The sequence below is a fragment of the Symphalangus syndactylus genome, chromosome 17, assembly GCF_028878055.3.
Source record: "Symphalangus syndactylus isolate Jambi chromosome 17, NHGRI_mSymSyn1-v2.1_pri, whole genome shotgun sequence".
NCBI lineage: Eukaryota > Metazoa > Chordata > Mammalia > Primates > Hylobatidae > Symphalangus > Symphalangus syndactylus.
The window spans coordinates 27,469,145-27,486,448 of NC_072439.2; the positions used below are offsets into that span (position 1 = coordinate 27,469,145).

General features: G+C 33.3%; 1 protein-coding gene across 6 annotated transcripts in view; it reads right to left on the reverse strand.

Moving 5' to 3' along the window:
- Window positions 1-17,304, reverse strand: part of USP15 (ubiquitin specific peptidase 15) — a 146,619-nt gene that overhangs the window by 16,638 nt on the left and 112,677 nt on the right. For 4 of the 6 annotated variants that reach the window (XM_055248772.2, XM_055248773.2, XM_055248774.2 and 1 more), the window contains 3 exons: window positions 7,185-7,358; window positions 4,782-4,940; window positions 4,478-4,702 (listed from right to left, as the gene is read on the reverse strand). In XM_055248772.2, coding sequence (XP_055104747.1) covers window positions 4,478-4,702; window positions 4,782-4,940; window positions 7,185-7,358 — 558 coding nt within the window. Of the gene's footprint in view, window positions 1-4,477; window positions 4,703-4,781; window positions 4,941-7,184; window positions 7,359-7,630; window positions 7,716-14,626; window positions 14,773-17,304 lie in introns of those variants that run through there. The other 2 variants (XM_055248776.1, XM_055248777.2) reach the window with 2 other exon arrangements.

Below are 17,304 nucleotides of genomic sequence, written 5' to 3' on the forward strand. Positions count from 1 at the left end.
CTTCTCCTGGAAATTCATTCTTAATCTCTTCTTGCTTGCACAGAGATTTCTATTCCTTTTAACTCTGTTTTCTCCCAGTTTACCAGCTCCCTACTGTCTTCTAGCCCTTCCATCCAGGCCCTACATGCTTTATCACGAACCTTTAATGTCTTTGTTACTCAATCTATTCATTCCACTCTTGCTAAACTTTCTCAGAGCTGTTCATATGTGCTGAAGAAAACTTCCCAATTTTAGAGGCTGGTGCGCTACAAATTCACAGTGCCCAATATCAACTGATCCTTTGATAGTACCCAGAAATAATTCTACATATCACACATCTGCTTATTCTCTCATTTATCTCAATAACTATTTAAAATCTTCATCGGGCTGGGCACAGTGGCTCACGCCTGTAATCCCAACACTTTGGGAGGCCAAGGCAGGTGAATCGCTTAAGCCCAAAAGTTCGAGACCAGCCTGGACAACACAGCAAAACCCCATTGCTACAAAAATACAAAAAATTAGCTGGGCTCAGCGGTGCACACCTGTAGTCCCAGCTACTTGGGAGTCTGAGGCGGGAGAATCCCTTGAGCCCAGGAGGCGGAGGTTGCAGTGAGCTAAGATCACACCCTAATGCACTCCAACTTGGGTGACAGAGCAAGACCCTGTCTCATTACCAAAAAAAAAAAAAAATCTTCACCATTCTTTGGCTTCCTATTTCACTACTGCTCCCTTAATATCAGCAGAATACCTATTTCATCTCAAAAACAGAAGCTACTGGGTGGGAAAATCTCCAACTTCCTGTTCTCCTACTAACTTCTTTGAATCCATATAGGTACTTTTCTGTCTCTTGCAACACATGGAAAGAAAGGTGTCTCTCTTCTTATTCAAGGCTAACCTTAGCATCTATCTCTAAATCTCATGGTCTTCTGCTTTCTCTGGGACCTAAACCAAGCAATTATTCTTTCTTCCATTTTATCTTGACTCTTGCATAAGCATTGGAATATAAAGTCTCTCAAAAAACAAGGGTACCTCATTGCTTTCCCTCTAATTATCTCCCCTTCTCCTCTATTTTATAAATAACTTTATTAATGATATCTATATTATCATAACTTCCTTATCTCCCATTTACTTTTCAACCCTCTTGCTGGCTGGCCTTCATCTCTTTATTTAACTTGTTTCCAAGGTTGCCAATACTGTTGTACAACTTATCAGTCTTTATTTTATTGACCTCTTTGTAATATGACTGCTGACCACTTTCTCCTTAAAAAATTCTCTTTCCTTATAACACAACTACTTTTTAATTCTTTTCTATCGCTGTGATCATATTCTCCTTTTGAAGTTCTCCTATAGTGTTCTTTAGAGTTTTGTCTTTAGCCTTCTTCTCCATTTTATATGCTCTCCTTGGATGAGGTGACAGTATCTCCTGATTTGCTTTGGCCAGTCCTGGATTAGCCTGCTATCCTAGTATAATTATTAATGACAGTCCCTTCTATTTTCAAGAGTTCTTGTTTAGATGATAAATCACGGGGTCACCTTAGCCTTAAGTAATCTCATCCTTCTAAAACACTATCATTTTCATAGAGCTCATTGCCCAATTTATATCTAAAGCAGTCTCTCTCTTTGGTCTAGATATACAAATTCAATGCCTATTGGATATCTCTACCTAAGTGTTCCTCATGCATCTGTAAGTCAGCATGTCCAATGCTAAACACAGGTTTGGGTCATGTTAGGCCAACATACTCAATACTAAAATGGATTCCTTCTTCAACTTGCTCTTCCTATATATTCCACTAAAACGGCACTGCCGTCTCCTCTTTTCCTGTCAAGTAAACTTGGCATCATCTTTGAATATACTTACACATTTTCACTTCCTACATTCAACTGGTTCTTCAAACTGCCATCCTAACAAGAGTTGAAGCGTTTGTCATTTGTCTGTCATCTGATCACTAAAAGCTTCTTACCTGGTCTTAGTACTAAGCCTTTTCTAACTCATCTCTGTGCTAGCCAGAATCATCTTTCTGAAACATAATTCTGACCATATAATATCTATACTTAATAGTCTTCAATGGCTTCCCTAGTTTTTAGGATGAAGTTCAAACTTCCTATACTGGCATCAAAGTTCTTTGTGATCTAGCTCCTGCTTGCCATATTAACTACTGTAGATTACAGAAGTGGGCCACGTCCTCTTCTCCCATAAGTTCTTTGTACATGCCATTATCTTGGCCTATAATGCTTTTGTTTCTAGTTTTCACCTGCTTATAACCTAATTGTCCTTCAGAATTCATCACAGGCCTCATAACCGGTTTGGGTAGGTTACTCTGTGTTCTCTTGCAGCACCCTGTCAGAGCAATTTTCACACTGTATGACAAGTTTCTTGAAGAACAAGGACTAGAAACACCATTATATTTCTAGCACCTTGCACAGCATGAGAGCCTAAGATATAATACATATTCAATATTTTTCCTAATAAGCTTCCATGACCTAAATCAACTTCAATGATGGGAAAACTCAACAAATAGGCAAACTCAGCTAATTTCACTTTTCTTACGAGCTGGTCAAAGCATAGGGTTAATGAAATGAGGTGATCATTTTGTATTTGAGCTGTTACTGCCTCTAAATGGAAAAAAAAAAAAAAAAAAAAAACACAAAACACAAAAACAACCGAATTTCTCTGTGCTAACTGTGGCTCTAACCTCCGCAAATTTATATTATTGGTTACCAAATGAGAAAAGTGATAAGTCAATGAAATTCACATTGCTGGAAAAATAATTTAGAGCGCAATTTATGGAAGAGCACTTATCATATACCTTATGGACTAATGTGTAAATTAATGCAATTTGCCACTATTGATATAGATTACCTTATATTATTGGCATGGGAGAATATTATCTCTAACAAACGTGCTGTAGAGAAATAAAACATCTACATTTATTTTTTATTGCAGTAAATTTATACTCATTATTCTATGCTCTCTTGCTCCATTACACTCATTGGTGTATATATGCAAAGTTACAAACTAGAGAGGTAAGAATGTGGTTTGGCACTGTTATAGTTTCTCACCATTGAAAAGGATGTTGACAATCTTGTACCTATAAACGAGTGAATAAGTGAATATCTAAAGGATATAACTTTAAAAATGTGAACACATATTCCCCAGGCCAAAAGTAAAAGCAGGTCTTTATTGGCTCTGCTCACAGATAAGGGACAGTACTTAGCACTCCCCAATGAAATACTGATATGAGGGCATTGTGTTCAATGAGTTCATACAGAAAACATAAAGCAGCTAGAAAAACAGATAGCTTAAATTTGCATAACTGAGTACACACCTAGCATCTACTAGACTTTAATTACTTTGAATAAAAGGACTGTGTTTTTATGAACACTACATATACCCTGCCTTTGTTGACAGTAAACCCAAATACATCCCTGAATGGTAAGATCATAATTTTGTTCAAAGTATAGCTTTCATATAGACATCGTGACTATTACGCACTAACAAACTGAGCTATTTGGCTAAAAATTTACAGAAAACAATCTTCTAAAGCAGGAATTATATCTGTTTTATTTAGCGAAAGAGCTTTATACTTGGTAGGTGCATAGTTAAGTATCTTGATGAATAAAATTTTTGAATACTTCTTGTACATTAATATCTACAAGCCACAAAAGTTGGAAATACAAAGGTTTACAAGGTCTCTGTCTTCAAAGAACTTGTAGTCTAGGGAGAAAAGATAAAAGTAAGCCAAAAATTATAATAAAATTAGTTAAGTGTTAGAATTTAGGGAAAGAGAGGTAGAAAAAGAAGAAGTTACTTTCACTGGGATGGGTCAAGTGTCAGAAGAGGATTAACTGATTAATAAATAAGGGAGAAAAGACAGTGCTTTACCCACAAAACATAAATAATCCAATTATAACACTAGGTAACGGAATCAGGCAGACAATTTGACAGTAAGACCACAGGACTTTTGCACAGAATAAGCAATATATGATACTTTAAAATATTAAAAATTAGAGAACATTACTGAACGAAATATTTTTAGTCTAACTAAATTTCTACTTTCAAGTTCCTAAAATGCCTAAAAATTACAGGTATTTAAATACAATACTATCACACTATGAATTAAAATGTACAGTATTAGCTTTACTTCCAATAGCCACTAGTAAAAAAAATTACAATTAACACTAAAGAAAGTTGAAGTTTAAAAAAATTAGAAATATTACGTTAATCTTCATAAGCTAATATTCACCCCAATATTATAAAAATAAACCTCTATAAAAAGCCTTTTGAGAATTTTTTATAAGACACACATTGCTCTTTCAAGATTGCAAAAAGTTACACTGATTTCCAAAGTATTCAGCTTATAAAATCTTTTATATAAATAAACATTATTGATTGGGCTTGATAATTCAACACTTAATTTTTATAGTAAGGACTCCACACTAATTTTTTATAAAAATAACAAATGCAAAAAAAAAAAAAAAAAACAAACCCATGATTTACCTGCATAGGTTTGGTAAGCGGATCCATTCTAACTAAGTAAACTTCCAAGGTGCGTTCTTTTTTCATGGGCAATGGAAGTGTCAAGTAACAAAAAGGATCAAATGTTACAGAAATCTTAGCACACTCAGGACAAACTAAAGTTGATTTGAAAAGGCCATGAAATATATCTACTATGATAGAATCATTTCGTTTTAAATGGTTTTCCCAGGCTTCTTCAGCAACCACCTACAAGGATAATAGACACAAATTAGAAAGAGGTATCACAAAATTATAACAATGGTGACAATTAGGTCATGAAATTTACCTTATCTGGCCTTCCATCTGCATCTTTTAATTGTATATATGGTTTTTTCCTAATTCTATTCAAATCCTCATGTAATCCATCTAATAAGAAAGCTAACAGTTCTTGACAGTCTTGCTGCTGATATCCAGAGAACTGAGGTGCAAAACGTCCTACCTGTGTCTGTAAGAAATGCAAAACCATAAAATCAGTTCTAGGAACAGGGTTGATTTTTAAAAATATGTACAATAGATTCTTGTTATTCATGGATTCCACATTTGTGAATTTGCCTGCTTTCTTAAATGTATTTGTAACCGCCAAAATCAATTCATGGTCATTTGTGGATATTTTCAGAGTGGCAAAAAATTTGAGTCACCTGATATGCATGTTACCAGCTGGGGTTGAACAAGGTGATGCTTTGGCTTGTTGTTTCAGCTCTGAATCTATAAACAAGTGTCCTTTGTAGTTTATTTAGTGTTATGTTTTTTCACATTTTTGTTCGTTTTGTTGTTAATGTCAGTGTTTAAATTGGTCACTAAATGAAGTACTAACATGCCAGCTAGTGTTCCTAAATGCAAGAAAGCTGTGATGTGCTTTATGGAGAAAAAGTATGTGTTAGATATGCTTCATTAAGACATGAGTTATATAGCACTGTTTGCTGTGAGTTCAATGTTAAGGACTCAACAATATATATTAAACAAGTTGTTTTTAAACAGAAACACATGCAAAACAAAGTTATACATTGTCTGGTTGATGAAAATGTTGTGAACAAAGGCTTGGAGGAATCAAACCCTATAGTTTCCCTAGGAGTAAAGGTTCAGTAGTTGTTATTTCAGTGTTTGTGGCAGCTTCATGGAACATAACTCCTGTGAATAATAAAAACTGTATACATGAACAACAGGAATATATTATGAATTATATTTTGCTTTGCATTCCTAGGAAGCACTCAACAAAGCTTATCTGGGACAAAATAGATCAACACATGTGATCCTTAATATATAAAAATGTATTGATCTTTGGTCATAGATTTCATTGTCATTAATTGTTGTTTCACTATTTGTCAAAGGATTTTCCAGATGTCCTTAATTCTTAGCTTTAGGTATTCCTATTGCCTCCTCCTATAAATGTCTGGTAGGTAGACAGTAAGGCAGGTTCTCATCCTTGCTATATTACCACATAAAGATAATTATGTATCTGAAAGCATTTTTAAGATAACTACTCTAGGCTCTCACTTAGTTTCTATGTGCAAAAGGAGGATGAGTATCACAGAGATAACAGAAACATTAATGTTCATATTCAATTTTCCTAATCTTTGCATCACTAAGTATTCTTTTTTTTGGATGAGACTGAAAATAAATGTAATAGTATGAATCATCATGTGACAGAAAAAAAAGTCACATATATCAAGAACCTACTTACACATAATTTTAAGAGAGAAAATCTACCAAAATAAAACCAATTAGAATGCTAGTAAGAGCTGAGAGATGGTTTGTCTGGACTAGTTTGTCCAACGTTTAGAATGTTAAGGAAGACAATACAGAGGTATTTTGATTTGCTGGTTGTTTTTTATTTTCTAAGAACTAGTATATAGCTAATAAAAGGAAGACAATACAGAGGTATTTTGATTTGCTGGTTGTTTTTTATTTTCTAAGAACTAGTATATAGCTAATAAAAAATGTCTAGTAGATGTCCTCTATCAATGCCATTTAAATTACTTGTATAAATAACGACTTAAAACTGCTTATTCTCTTTACAAGTTTAAAATTTCTCAAAGTTTCACCTATATAAGTAGGCATTTTTTTAACAATATAAAGCTAAATTTCAGCCATAAAGCTAAATTTCAGCTCAATTCTTATTTGAACAATAAATTATTTGATAAGTAACAATTCACACATGTTAATAACCTTAAAAGTTTAAGAACTATATTGAAAGTACATTTAATTTTTAGTGCTTGGTTTGCAGACTATTTTCATTTTGATAATTTTTCAAATTCATAATGACTCTCAAAGTAAAATGGGTTCTTAAGAGTTCAGTAACATGCCCAAATTTAGTCTTTTACATTTGTATAGAATATTCACATAGGTTTTCCAGAGCTGTACTATATTCCAAAACAACTATACAAATGCTCATTGCTGTCTCTATAGTCATTCTTGTACCACACCAGTGTTTTTCAACTTTATTTTCATTATTCTCTCCATTCCAGATTTAGATGTAAAACAAAAAAAAAAACAAAACAGATAAACTGTTCCATATCCTTCACATCTGAATTTTGTACCACAGATGTACTGTATATCTATCTATGTGCTGTGTTCCTTTGGAGGGCCACAAACCATTGTAATAGCTACTATTTTTCACTCCCCCTATTCCCAAGAACCAACTTTTGTACCTTTGCAGGTACGCTTGCTAAAATGCATTTACCACACTAACCTTAAAGGCTCTTGGGGTGACGTAGCTAAACTTTCCAGACCACATTTGCTTGATCAGTTCGGCATAAGATTTAGCTATTTCACCTCTCATTCCTAAGGGATTGTCAAAATTCAGTTCTTCTTGATACTTATCATTGAGGAAATACTCAGTAAGTGGAGGTGTGTTGCTCAAACACTGCAAAAAATAAAATATATTTTCAAGTAAAAGTAATCATAATGAATTTTTCTTAAAACACATTAATACGAAGAGAGAAACAAATTGATTTGCTATAACACATAAAGAACATTTAAATGATGGTTTCTTGCACTAATAACTGGTCAAATAAACACTCAAATGATGTACTCAACTATTCATTTCCCAAATTTCAAAATAATTACTTATAATAAATAAAAATGCTAATATCTGCTGCTGTAAAATCTGCATTAATTTTAACCACAGCAAACTACCTGGTAACTGGGAGAGAAGCTCAGTTTTCTTTCCTTCTTTTAGTTGATTGGTAGAAATTATGGATTGTCTACTCATCCCAGGCACCTGCAAATTAGCCTGAGTAGGTAAAAACTGAGATAGAGTGCAAGCAAGAAATTAACTTAATAGAGGTATTTACGGCTTCCATTGTCAATTATTTATCATGAAAGAGCAGCCTTTAAACCTTCCATATGGTCAACCATTTTTAGAAGAGACAGTACAGATTACTTGAGCCTGAGAGAACAAACTTTAGTATGTGAACTCTGGTAAGTGTGTTCTCACTTCCAGCTCTTTTTTAATTTCATAAACGATGCAATTTTCCTTTATGGCAAAATAAAAACTATAAATAAGTTAATTTCCCAACTCTTTCCAATTCTGAATTAAAAAATTTCATATTTAAAATAAAACATGGCACAAGTACAATTTTTCCATAACATTTTATCTCAAGTTGGAATAATTTTAAGGTGATGATCCCTATAATTTGACCTCAATACAAATCCAGATGTCTGGACCTCAATCAATCAGATGTCTATAACATGCAATGACTAACACAGACATATGGTCACATAAGTAAATGTTTTTTGCTGTAGGACGGTATTTGTGTTGGAATTAAGTGGCAAAGTGCTGCAAGGAAGCTAGTTGCTTGCATGGAAAATAGTAGAAACTCACTTTTATGAGAGCCTGGATTCACATTAATGGAAATCAAAGCTTTCTGAAGCTTGCTTATAGTCATTTGTATTAAGTTAGATAGGTTTGGTAGCTATGAAAGGTTCAGCCTGTTGAATTCATACAGATAACTGATATGCCATAAATTACGACTATATACTATGCATTGTTTAGCTAAAATTCCAAAATAAGCATAGTCAACGTTTACTTAGTTTTTTAGAATAATTATGGTACTCAATTTTGTGGTTTCAATTATAAATCAACATGTTTACTGAAGTAGTCAATAATATCTATTTAGAAACTTTCTATATAATAAAAATATTATTTATTATAAATTGCTAGCCTGGCCCCTACCTCAAGGCAAAAGGGAGAACTGGTTATAATGTCATGGAATTTACTATTATATAATTCTTAGGCAATGAAAATAATAAAAACACTAAAATGTTTGGAGTGAGCTATATAGGCCTTTAGAGTCATATACATATTTTCAGCAGTAGAACTTTTTAATATATGTGAGCAGGAGAAAGAGAGGTATGCTACAGTGTAGGAGGCAATTAAGAGAAAGGATGCTTCCCTAACTTTCTACCTCTTAGATCTCAACCTCTCTCATAATCTTATACTCCTTTTGAATTTCAGTTTCTCTTCTTCCTTTGTATTATATGTCCTTTTAATTATAAACCCAGCACTAGAGGGAGATCCAGGCAATTTAGAATGCATCATAGCTACACAGAGGGTAAATGCCATCACTTAGTATCATCTGATTTAGTACAAAATAAGATCAACATTAAATAGTCAGACAAAGGAGAGGTCAGATAGGAATTTCCAACAATTATCAATAGTTTTCCACTTCTTATATTTGATTAGCTCAGGGTTATGCTAAGAATGTAACATTCCATTATTGTCTGTTAATGCAATTATATAAAGAACCTAATTTACAAATATTTCAAAAGAACCAAGTTGCACAAACGTGAGTAATTCTTAAACTTTGTTAAAACTTAATTATTCACATATACTCTTATCTTGGAAAGAGCTTACAGGTATAACTGAACATTTTTTAGCTTTTCAATAGTATCCAGAGTGCTCTCCCTAAAATGTACATCTCATCATGTTGCTTCCTTGCTATAAATCCTTTAACGGCTCTCCCTGCTTACAGATTGGAAGCCCAAATTCTTAGAAGGGTCTGTCTTTTGCTCATCTACGTAGCCTCATCCTTTGTCAATACCCTTTTCAACTGTTCCAGCTTTATTTAATTAGTCATTCCTCCACATACTCTCTCACTCTGAAAGTCTGCAACATTACTCCATCTACTTGGAAATGTACTTTTTTTTTTTTTTTTGGCCTTACTAACTTCTATAAATCCATCAAGATTCCAGCATCCTATCTGGGAAGCCTCCCTTAGATTTCCTTATAGTGTTTTCTCCTGTATGTTTCCTTAATGCTTACTGCTTACTTTTATTACAGCACTTATTTGATAATATACTGTAACTTTAATTTTTAGTTTGTTTTGCCAAATGAACTGAGACCTCCATGAGAGCAGGTACCAGGGTATTCTTATTTATATTTCCAGCACTGAGCACTATGTCACGTGGCACTGATCATGTTCACGGTAAATGTATGCTTACTAAAAAAATTTTTGCCTGTATTTACTAATGCATTTATCCTCTTGATTTTTACTCTTTTCCTTCAATGTTTGGCATAGAGGAGTCAATAAATTTTTGTTGAATGAAATACTACTAAATGGAGGAAAAATATATTTGTAAAGAATAATCTCAAAAATATCTTCAAGCACTTCTACCTAATACTAAACCATAAGAAGGGCAGTACCTATTATAAATTTTTCTGCCCCTTTGTCTGATTTTTCATTCAATCTACTATCTGCTTTGTAAATGATCCTCTGCTTTGATTTTTAAAAACTCCTTGAAACAGAGACCAGCATTTATTTTCAGTGATACATGCTGGTTTCAAACTGATTATAACTCAATGTTAACAAATAACAACAAAACACAAATCATTTTAATGATAATTTGCCTGTGTTATCTGTGAAGATATCATAACCGATATTTAAATTTAAGCTATTTAGTCCTAAGTGGGCCCAAATAAACATTCTATTTGTTAAACATATATTCTAACAAGCTACACTTCCTATCTGTATAAACACATATAAATACATAAATTCAATAGTCAATATAATTCTTCTACTAATACACAAATCATATTAGTTGAAAAACTAAGATGATGTCCGATATTTCTCCTTCATAAAAATACCATCCTTTCCACCCTCATCTTGAAAATACCATTAGGAGTCAATATGTTCATTTTATTTTTTGTTCTGAGATGGAGTCTCACTCTGTCACCCAGGCTGGAGTGCAGTGGCACAATCTTGGCTCACTGCAACCTCCACCTCCCGAGTTCAAGCGATTCTCCTGCCCGAGCCTCCCCAGTAGCTCGGATTATAGGCGCCCACCACCGCGCCTGGCTAATTTTTGTATTTTTTGTAGAGTCGGGGTTTCGCCATGTTGGCCAGGCTGGTATCAAACTCCTGACCTCAGGTGATCTGGCCGCCTTGGCTTCCCAAAGTGCTGGGATTACAGTCGTGAGCCAATGCACCAGACCTTGAGTCAATATGTTCTTTTTTTTTTTTTTTTTTGAGACAGAGTCTGGCACTGTCGCCCAGGCTGGAGTGCGGTGGCGCAATCTCGGCTCACTGCAAGCTCCGCCTCCCGGGTTCACACCATTCTCCTGCCTCAGCCTCCCGAGTAGCTAGGACTACAGGCACCCGCCACTACGCCCGACTAATTTTTTTTTCTATTTTTAGTAGAGATGGGGTTTCACCATGTTAGCCAGGATGGTCTCGATCTCCTGACCTCGTGATTCGCCCGCCTCTGCCTCCCAAAGTGCTAGGATTACAGGCGTGAGCCACCACGCCCAGCCAATATGTTCTTAAAATGGTATAAAGACCAGTTAAAATATTCAAAGTTCTCATAATTTTTGGCAAATTTCAAGGCATAAATGGAAAAAAAAAATCAAGCAATTAAAAAAATACTGCCACGCCCCACGTGATGTTATATCAGTATTCAATGTCATCATTCTGGCAGAAAAAAGAAGCCGGTTTCTATCTTTTTTTTTTTTTTTTTTTTGAGATGGAGTCTCACTCTGTTGTCCAGGCTGGAGTGCGGAGTGCAATGGCGCGACCTCAGCTCATCGCAATCTCTGCCTCCCAGGTTCAAGCAATTCTCCTGCCTCAGCCTCCCAAGTAGCTGGGATTACAGGCGCATGCCACCATGCCTGGCTAATTTTTGTATTTTTAGTGGAGACGGGGTTTCACCATGTTGGCCAGGCTGGTCTTGACTCCTGACCTCAAGTGGTCCGCCCACCTTGGCCTCTCAAAGTGCTGGGATTACAGGTGTGAGCCACTGCACCTGACTGAAGCCAGTTTCTTAAAGTTGGTCATAATGTAGTTTGATTAGTAATTACTTTATGCAATTCATTATTTAACATTTTCACATGAGGCTATCTTAGAACATGAACATTTTTGACAATTATAAGAACACTAGTTACTTGGACTGGCTGCAATTAAATACCATGTTTTAATGAACAAAGATAATTTTCAGTCAACAATAATTTATTGTACATTTAAAAATAACTAAAAGAGCATAATTGGATTATTTGAAACATGAAGGAGGGATAAATGCTTGAGGTGATGGATACCTAATTTACCCTGATGTGATTATTATACATTGAATTCCTGTATCAAAGTATCTCATGTACCCCCAAATGTATACACCTACTATGTACCCATAAAAATTAAAAATACATAAAATTAAAAATGTATAATTTTTATAAGGTCAGTAATGAAAATAATCAGTTCTGAAGTATCTCAAAGATTCTTCTACTATAAAAAAATCATTTTCCTATCAGATGAGACTATCCCAAAACAATTCTTTTCTTAAAGACATATATGTTTTAAAAACCTTCCATGTGTAGGTAGCAGTAGAAAACTTCCCTTTTATCCTGTAAGACACTTTACTGAGTGATATATTATAATATGGACTAAAAATCAGATATGTGTTCTGCCTATGTGAATATCTCTTACTCTCAATGCTTCCTGGACTGTTAAACAGGACAAAACTTCCTGCAACAGCCATGGTTGTTCTTAATAAAAACTGAGAATATATATGAATGTATCATGAAAAACGAAAGAGATTATATAAACAGTATTAGTATGTTATTTTTGTGGCTACTTACAAGTTTTGTGACATGTCTACCAGTCTCATGCCATTTGGAGCTATGCCCCTGTTAATTTATTGGAGTTCGACTGCCTCACATTGACAAATGCCAAAACTTCAGTGTTTCAGGAGAACTAGATCTTAAAATTTATCACTCATATAATAAGGTCCAAATATGAGGCTACGTGACTGATCATAAAACATATTTCTTAAGCCACATTTTTGTTTATATCATAATGGTACCTACTGTTGGTCCTAAAATTGGGTAGAATTTAAATATATTAAAAATAAAGCAATAGTTGGACTAAAGAAAAAGACTTTGTACAAATAGTTCCAATTTTTAATGAAAAAGAGAAAAAGAAAAAAATTTATATTAACAAGTAAGTGTACTTATTAACTAGGTTAAATATTTTTATATTTAAATATTTTCAACTGCTCCTATGTAAGTTATTAGCACACAAAACTGACAACAACATTTGAAAATTTAAGGATTAAAAAACTAAATTCCATATTTAGTATATGGTAGACTTTTGGAGCTCACTAACCATGATATAATGACTGGTTGGAAAGTTTAGGACATGAGCTGTTATGAAAAGTTGATCCATGAGTAATGATTAAAAAACTAAATTTCATATTTAATATATAGTAGACTTTTGGAATTCACTATGATATAATGACTGTTGGAAAGTTTAGGACATGAGCTATTATGAAAAGCTGATCCACCAGGAGTGGTAAGAATGGCTATTGTATGTGCAAGACAATTATTTAGTAAGAAGTGACTGCTAAGTGGTTTTGTGGTTTCGAACTGGCTTTGTGGTTCTCTACTTGTGCCTTCATATATATTTTATATGGGAAACTGCAAGTAATAAGAGTACTCGAATTTGAATTAGACGTCTTAAGACATATTCCTTAGTTTAATGTATTGAGACTGCATGCACTCTTGCCTTTCTTAGAATATTTATCCCCTATAAGAAATTCCTATTTATTCTTAAACGCTTATTTCAACATCTCTTCTAAATGTCATATCTTCCTCTGTGTATCAAGGAAGAACAAATATTCCTTTCTCTGGGCTAACTTGATACCTCGAACTCAGTTACACTACACTTGAGAGCAGAGTCTATGTCTTATTCACCCTTGTACCTCAGGGTCTATCACAATATCGGGCACACTCAATCAGGTATGTGGAATGGATGGGAACTTGTACAGTAGAAAGATTAGAAGTAGTCCTTAGAGAGACTTAGAGCAGTGAGAAAAAACTTGACTAAAATGAGATCTGAATTGCACCCTGTGACAATTCGAATGCAGCCCCAAGTTCTCCATGTTCAAAAATAAAAGTCAAATAATGCCTAAAGAGGTTTTCCTAATGAGGGAAAATAACCCTTATGATTTCCCCAACAACTATCAAGATAAATCCATAAGTAAAAGGTATGCAAAGGAAATATGTTTGGAAATATATTTTTATGAAGATCATTTCCCCTAAATCTTCAACCTCGAAACAGACATAAAAATTCTAAAGAAGAATTATTCTAAATAATCAAATGTCTCATCCAATGGACACTCTGTGATATGGTTCAATATATTCAGGCCATTAATTACACCTTGAAGAATTATTTATAAAAATATTTGAATGGTTTATGCATTCTTTATTAAAGTATTAATTCTATTAAAAACTCTCTAGTTATAAATACTCTTCCTTAACCTAATATCCTAAAACTGAAATATTATGCAAAATGATTTTCTTTTGTTATGTAATTACTTGGAAAGATGCAATGCATTGCACATAACTTTTCTCTATATACACATGCACAAATTCTATTGCTCTTCCATTATTTTCAGAAAGTACTTCTAAGTATGTTCTAATAAGCCTGATGTTTCTAGAGTTCTCTGAAAAAATATAACTGCTGCATGTAAGAGTCTCAATTTTGTATTTTGCTAAATTTCTACATAAGTTTTTTATAAATTGATGAAGTCAAATAATGTTCTATTATATAACCAAATCTCAAGTCTTCAGTCAACATATTTTAGGAAATGAATAATTAATAGCCATCCCAATAACTTGTAATGCATTTGGAATTTCCCCAGTACCTGGAAAATAGCCAAAGTAATCCCCTTCAAAAAGAGAAAGTTGTCTTTTGTAATGCTGAATATGAACCACTCCCTTTCTGTTCAGGTGCTCCAGAAGCCCAATTCTCAAGTGATCATGTATGCTCACTATTTTAGTAAACCGGTAACTAGAACAGGAAAGAAAACAAACTTAATTTTTGATTACCTAAAGCTTTTGAGTTGTGTAACTCATTCTATAACTGATCAAAATGTAATACCACTCACAACCCTTAAAAAAATGGCTATACCTTCTAACTGACCAGTACTAAAAATAAAAGCCCACTCTAAATAAGGGATTCATTCTTAGTTTGTTATGATTTAAAAAATAAAACCTGAAGTAATCCATGGTTAAAGTCATCTTGGAATACCCTCAAACAGTTTTTTTCTGGATTTTAAGGTTAGATGGAAAAGAATTTTCAGGTTTGCTATGACAATTGTTTTCTAATTCATCATGACAATAGTATAAGCATTCTGAAAAGGTACTGTATGATTCCAAAGCAATCTACTAATATTGGGATATTGGCTCTAGTTCTGTAATGCTACACAAGTGGATAACACAGCAAAGTTTGAGGTAAACTTTTTCAATTAAAAACTACAAATATAGGCCTGTTTCTTCATCAAGCAGATTTTTAAAATGATATATTTTAATTTACTTGATGTTATTTTTGTTATATTTTTTCTAAGAAAGGCAAATCTCATTAAACTTGAGAGATCAATTCTGAAAATCACATATTCTGTAAGAGCAAATACAGCTATAGCTCTGTTTTACTTTATATCTCCATTTTTCTTCAACTTTAAAAAAAGAACAAACTTTGGCAAGTAAAATAGAAATGGATATAATTTTCCTCTTACATTTTTAAGACTTTTAACTGCTTTTTTTCCCCCCGTCAGTGAAGAGAGAACTAGCATACTCTACTTAAAATATTAAAATGTTAAATAAAGGTAGTTTTAAAGGCAAGGTTTTTGAACTGGACAAGGATGTTGTCCTAACACTTGAATATATATCATTAATCTGGTCCCTATGTTTAAGACATGAATAAAGTTAAACTTCATTTAAAGTCCCCACTGTTGTCCCTTCTTTCAAATTCTATGGTATTTCTTCTTCACATACTATTTGAATTCAATGAAGAATTATCAAAGTTCTAGGAAGTATAAATACTGATACTGATGGGAAACATTTTGTTGGCTAGCAAAGAAATGTCAATCCTTTTTTGCCCTCATCTACACAGGACCAAGTAAGGAGAATTCTAAGTTTGTCAAAAAGACTACCCTATTACTTGCAGTGAGTAAATTCTGTAACTAGAGATGTCAATGTTAAAAAAGCCATGATTATGTGAAGACCATTAATTTTCATATTGAAAGCCAAAAAAATATATGGATAGAGGATTCACTTATGACACAGATAAAAGTGGAAGTCTCTGTGATATTTCACCAGCAAAAAGGCTAGAAGATTAGGATAAGTTGTTTTTAAATAAGGTTTTGAAACTATTAATACTAGATTATGTCAGCAGTTGTCTGATTTCATTATTTTATTTTTAGTAACAGGCTATTCATGAATTTTAAAAACTTTTTTCATATATTCACTTGATGGGAAGTATGCTAAAACCAGAAGGTTCTAAAAACATTAAGAAATGTTGGTGTAAGTTACATTTATTTTAAAGAATGGAAGCTTAAATGGAAGAATTGAATGGAATTCAATTTTAATGTTGTTACACTATTTCCTACCCCATTAATAATTCAAAACTGGCTCACAATGAAATTTAAAAGAATTAACTTTTTAGGCAAGCAAGAGATTTATGAAAAAATGGTTCTTTATAATTTTGTATGTGTTCAGTCCCTTGCACATAATATTCAGTAAAGAAACAATTTTGAATACATAATTATTAAGAATTGTGTGATTTCACTGATCTTAGTTCTTCTGCAAAGGCATACAGAAAAGGACAGCAGAATTTTTTTTTAAGTTTACTGATTTGTTACATTCTTTAAGAAAAACAATCAAGCCATTTTTGTAATAAAACTTTAAATAATTGTTCAACAAATATTTATTAAGAGATCATTACTTCAAGAGTCTCTGTAAGTATACAAATAATGTTCTAAAAGAATTTTTTTCCTATCATTCACTGAAATCTTTCAAAGAACTATTTCCATGGTGGTGCTGATATGATATGCCCAGCTGTGACTAACATGCCAGCTCAATTCAAGTGCTATCAGATCAACTGCATTTGCAGGACCGTATATGGTCCAAGAGTTATTATACATATATAGGTAGCTCTCCGACCCTTCAGTTGCAAGAAATAAATATATATTATGTGCTACAATTCTTACTAAAATTACTGTGCAATCTTTGGGAGTTTAGATAGCTCAGGTCAAGTTCCAAATATTTCTGGTAAATAATTTTTTCTAATGCAGTGTTTTGCAAATCATGTGTGTGAAAGGACTAATTTTTTTTTAAATATTGAACACATTATTTTTATTAAAATACATCTTTATGTACATTTCACTAATTCTTGCAACAGCTCTGAAAAGTAAATTTAGTAAGCGTTATCTCCTGTTTTAGAGCTGAAGAAACTAAGTCTTGGAATAGATAAGTAACCTGCTTACTCACATACACAGAAGAAAAGTTGCAGAGCTAATATACAAACCCAAATATTTCTGCTCGA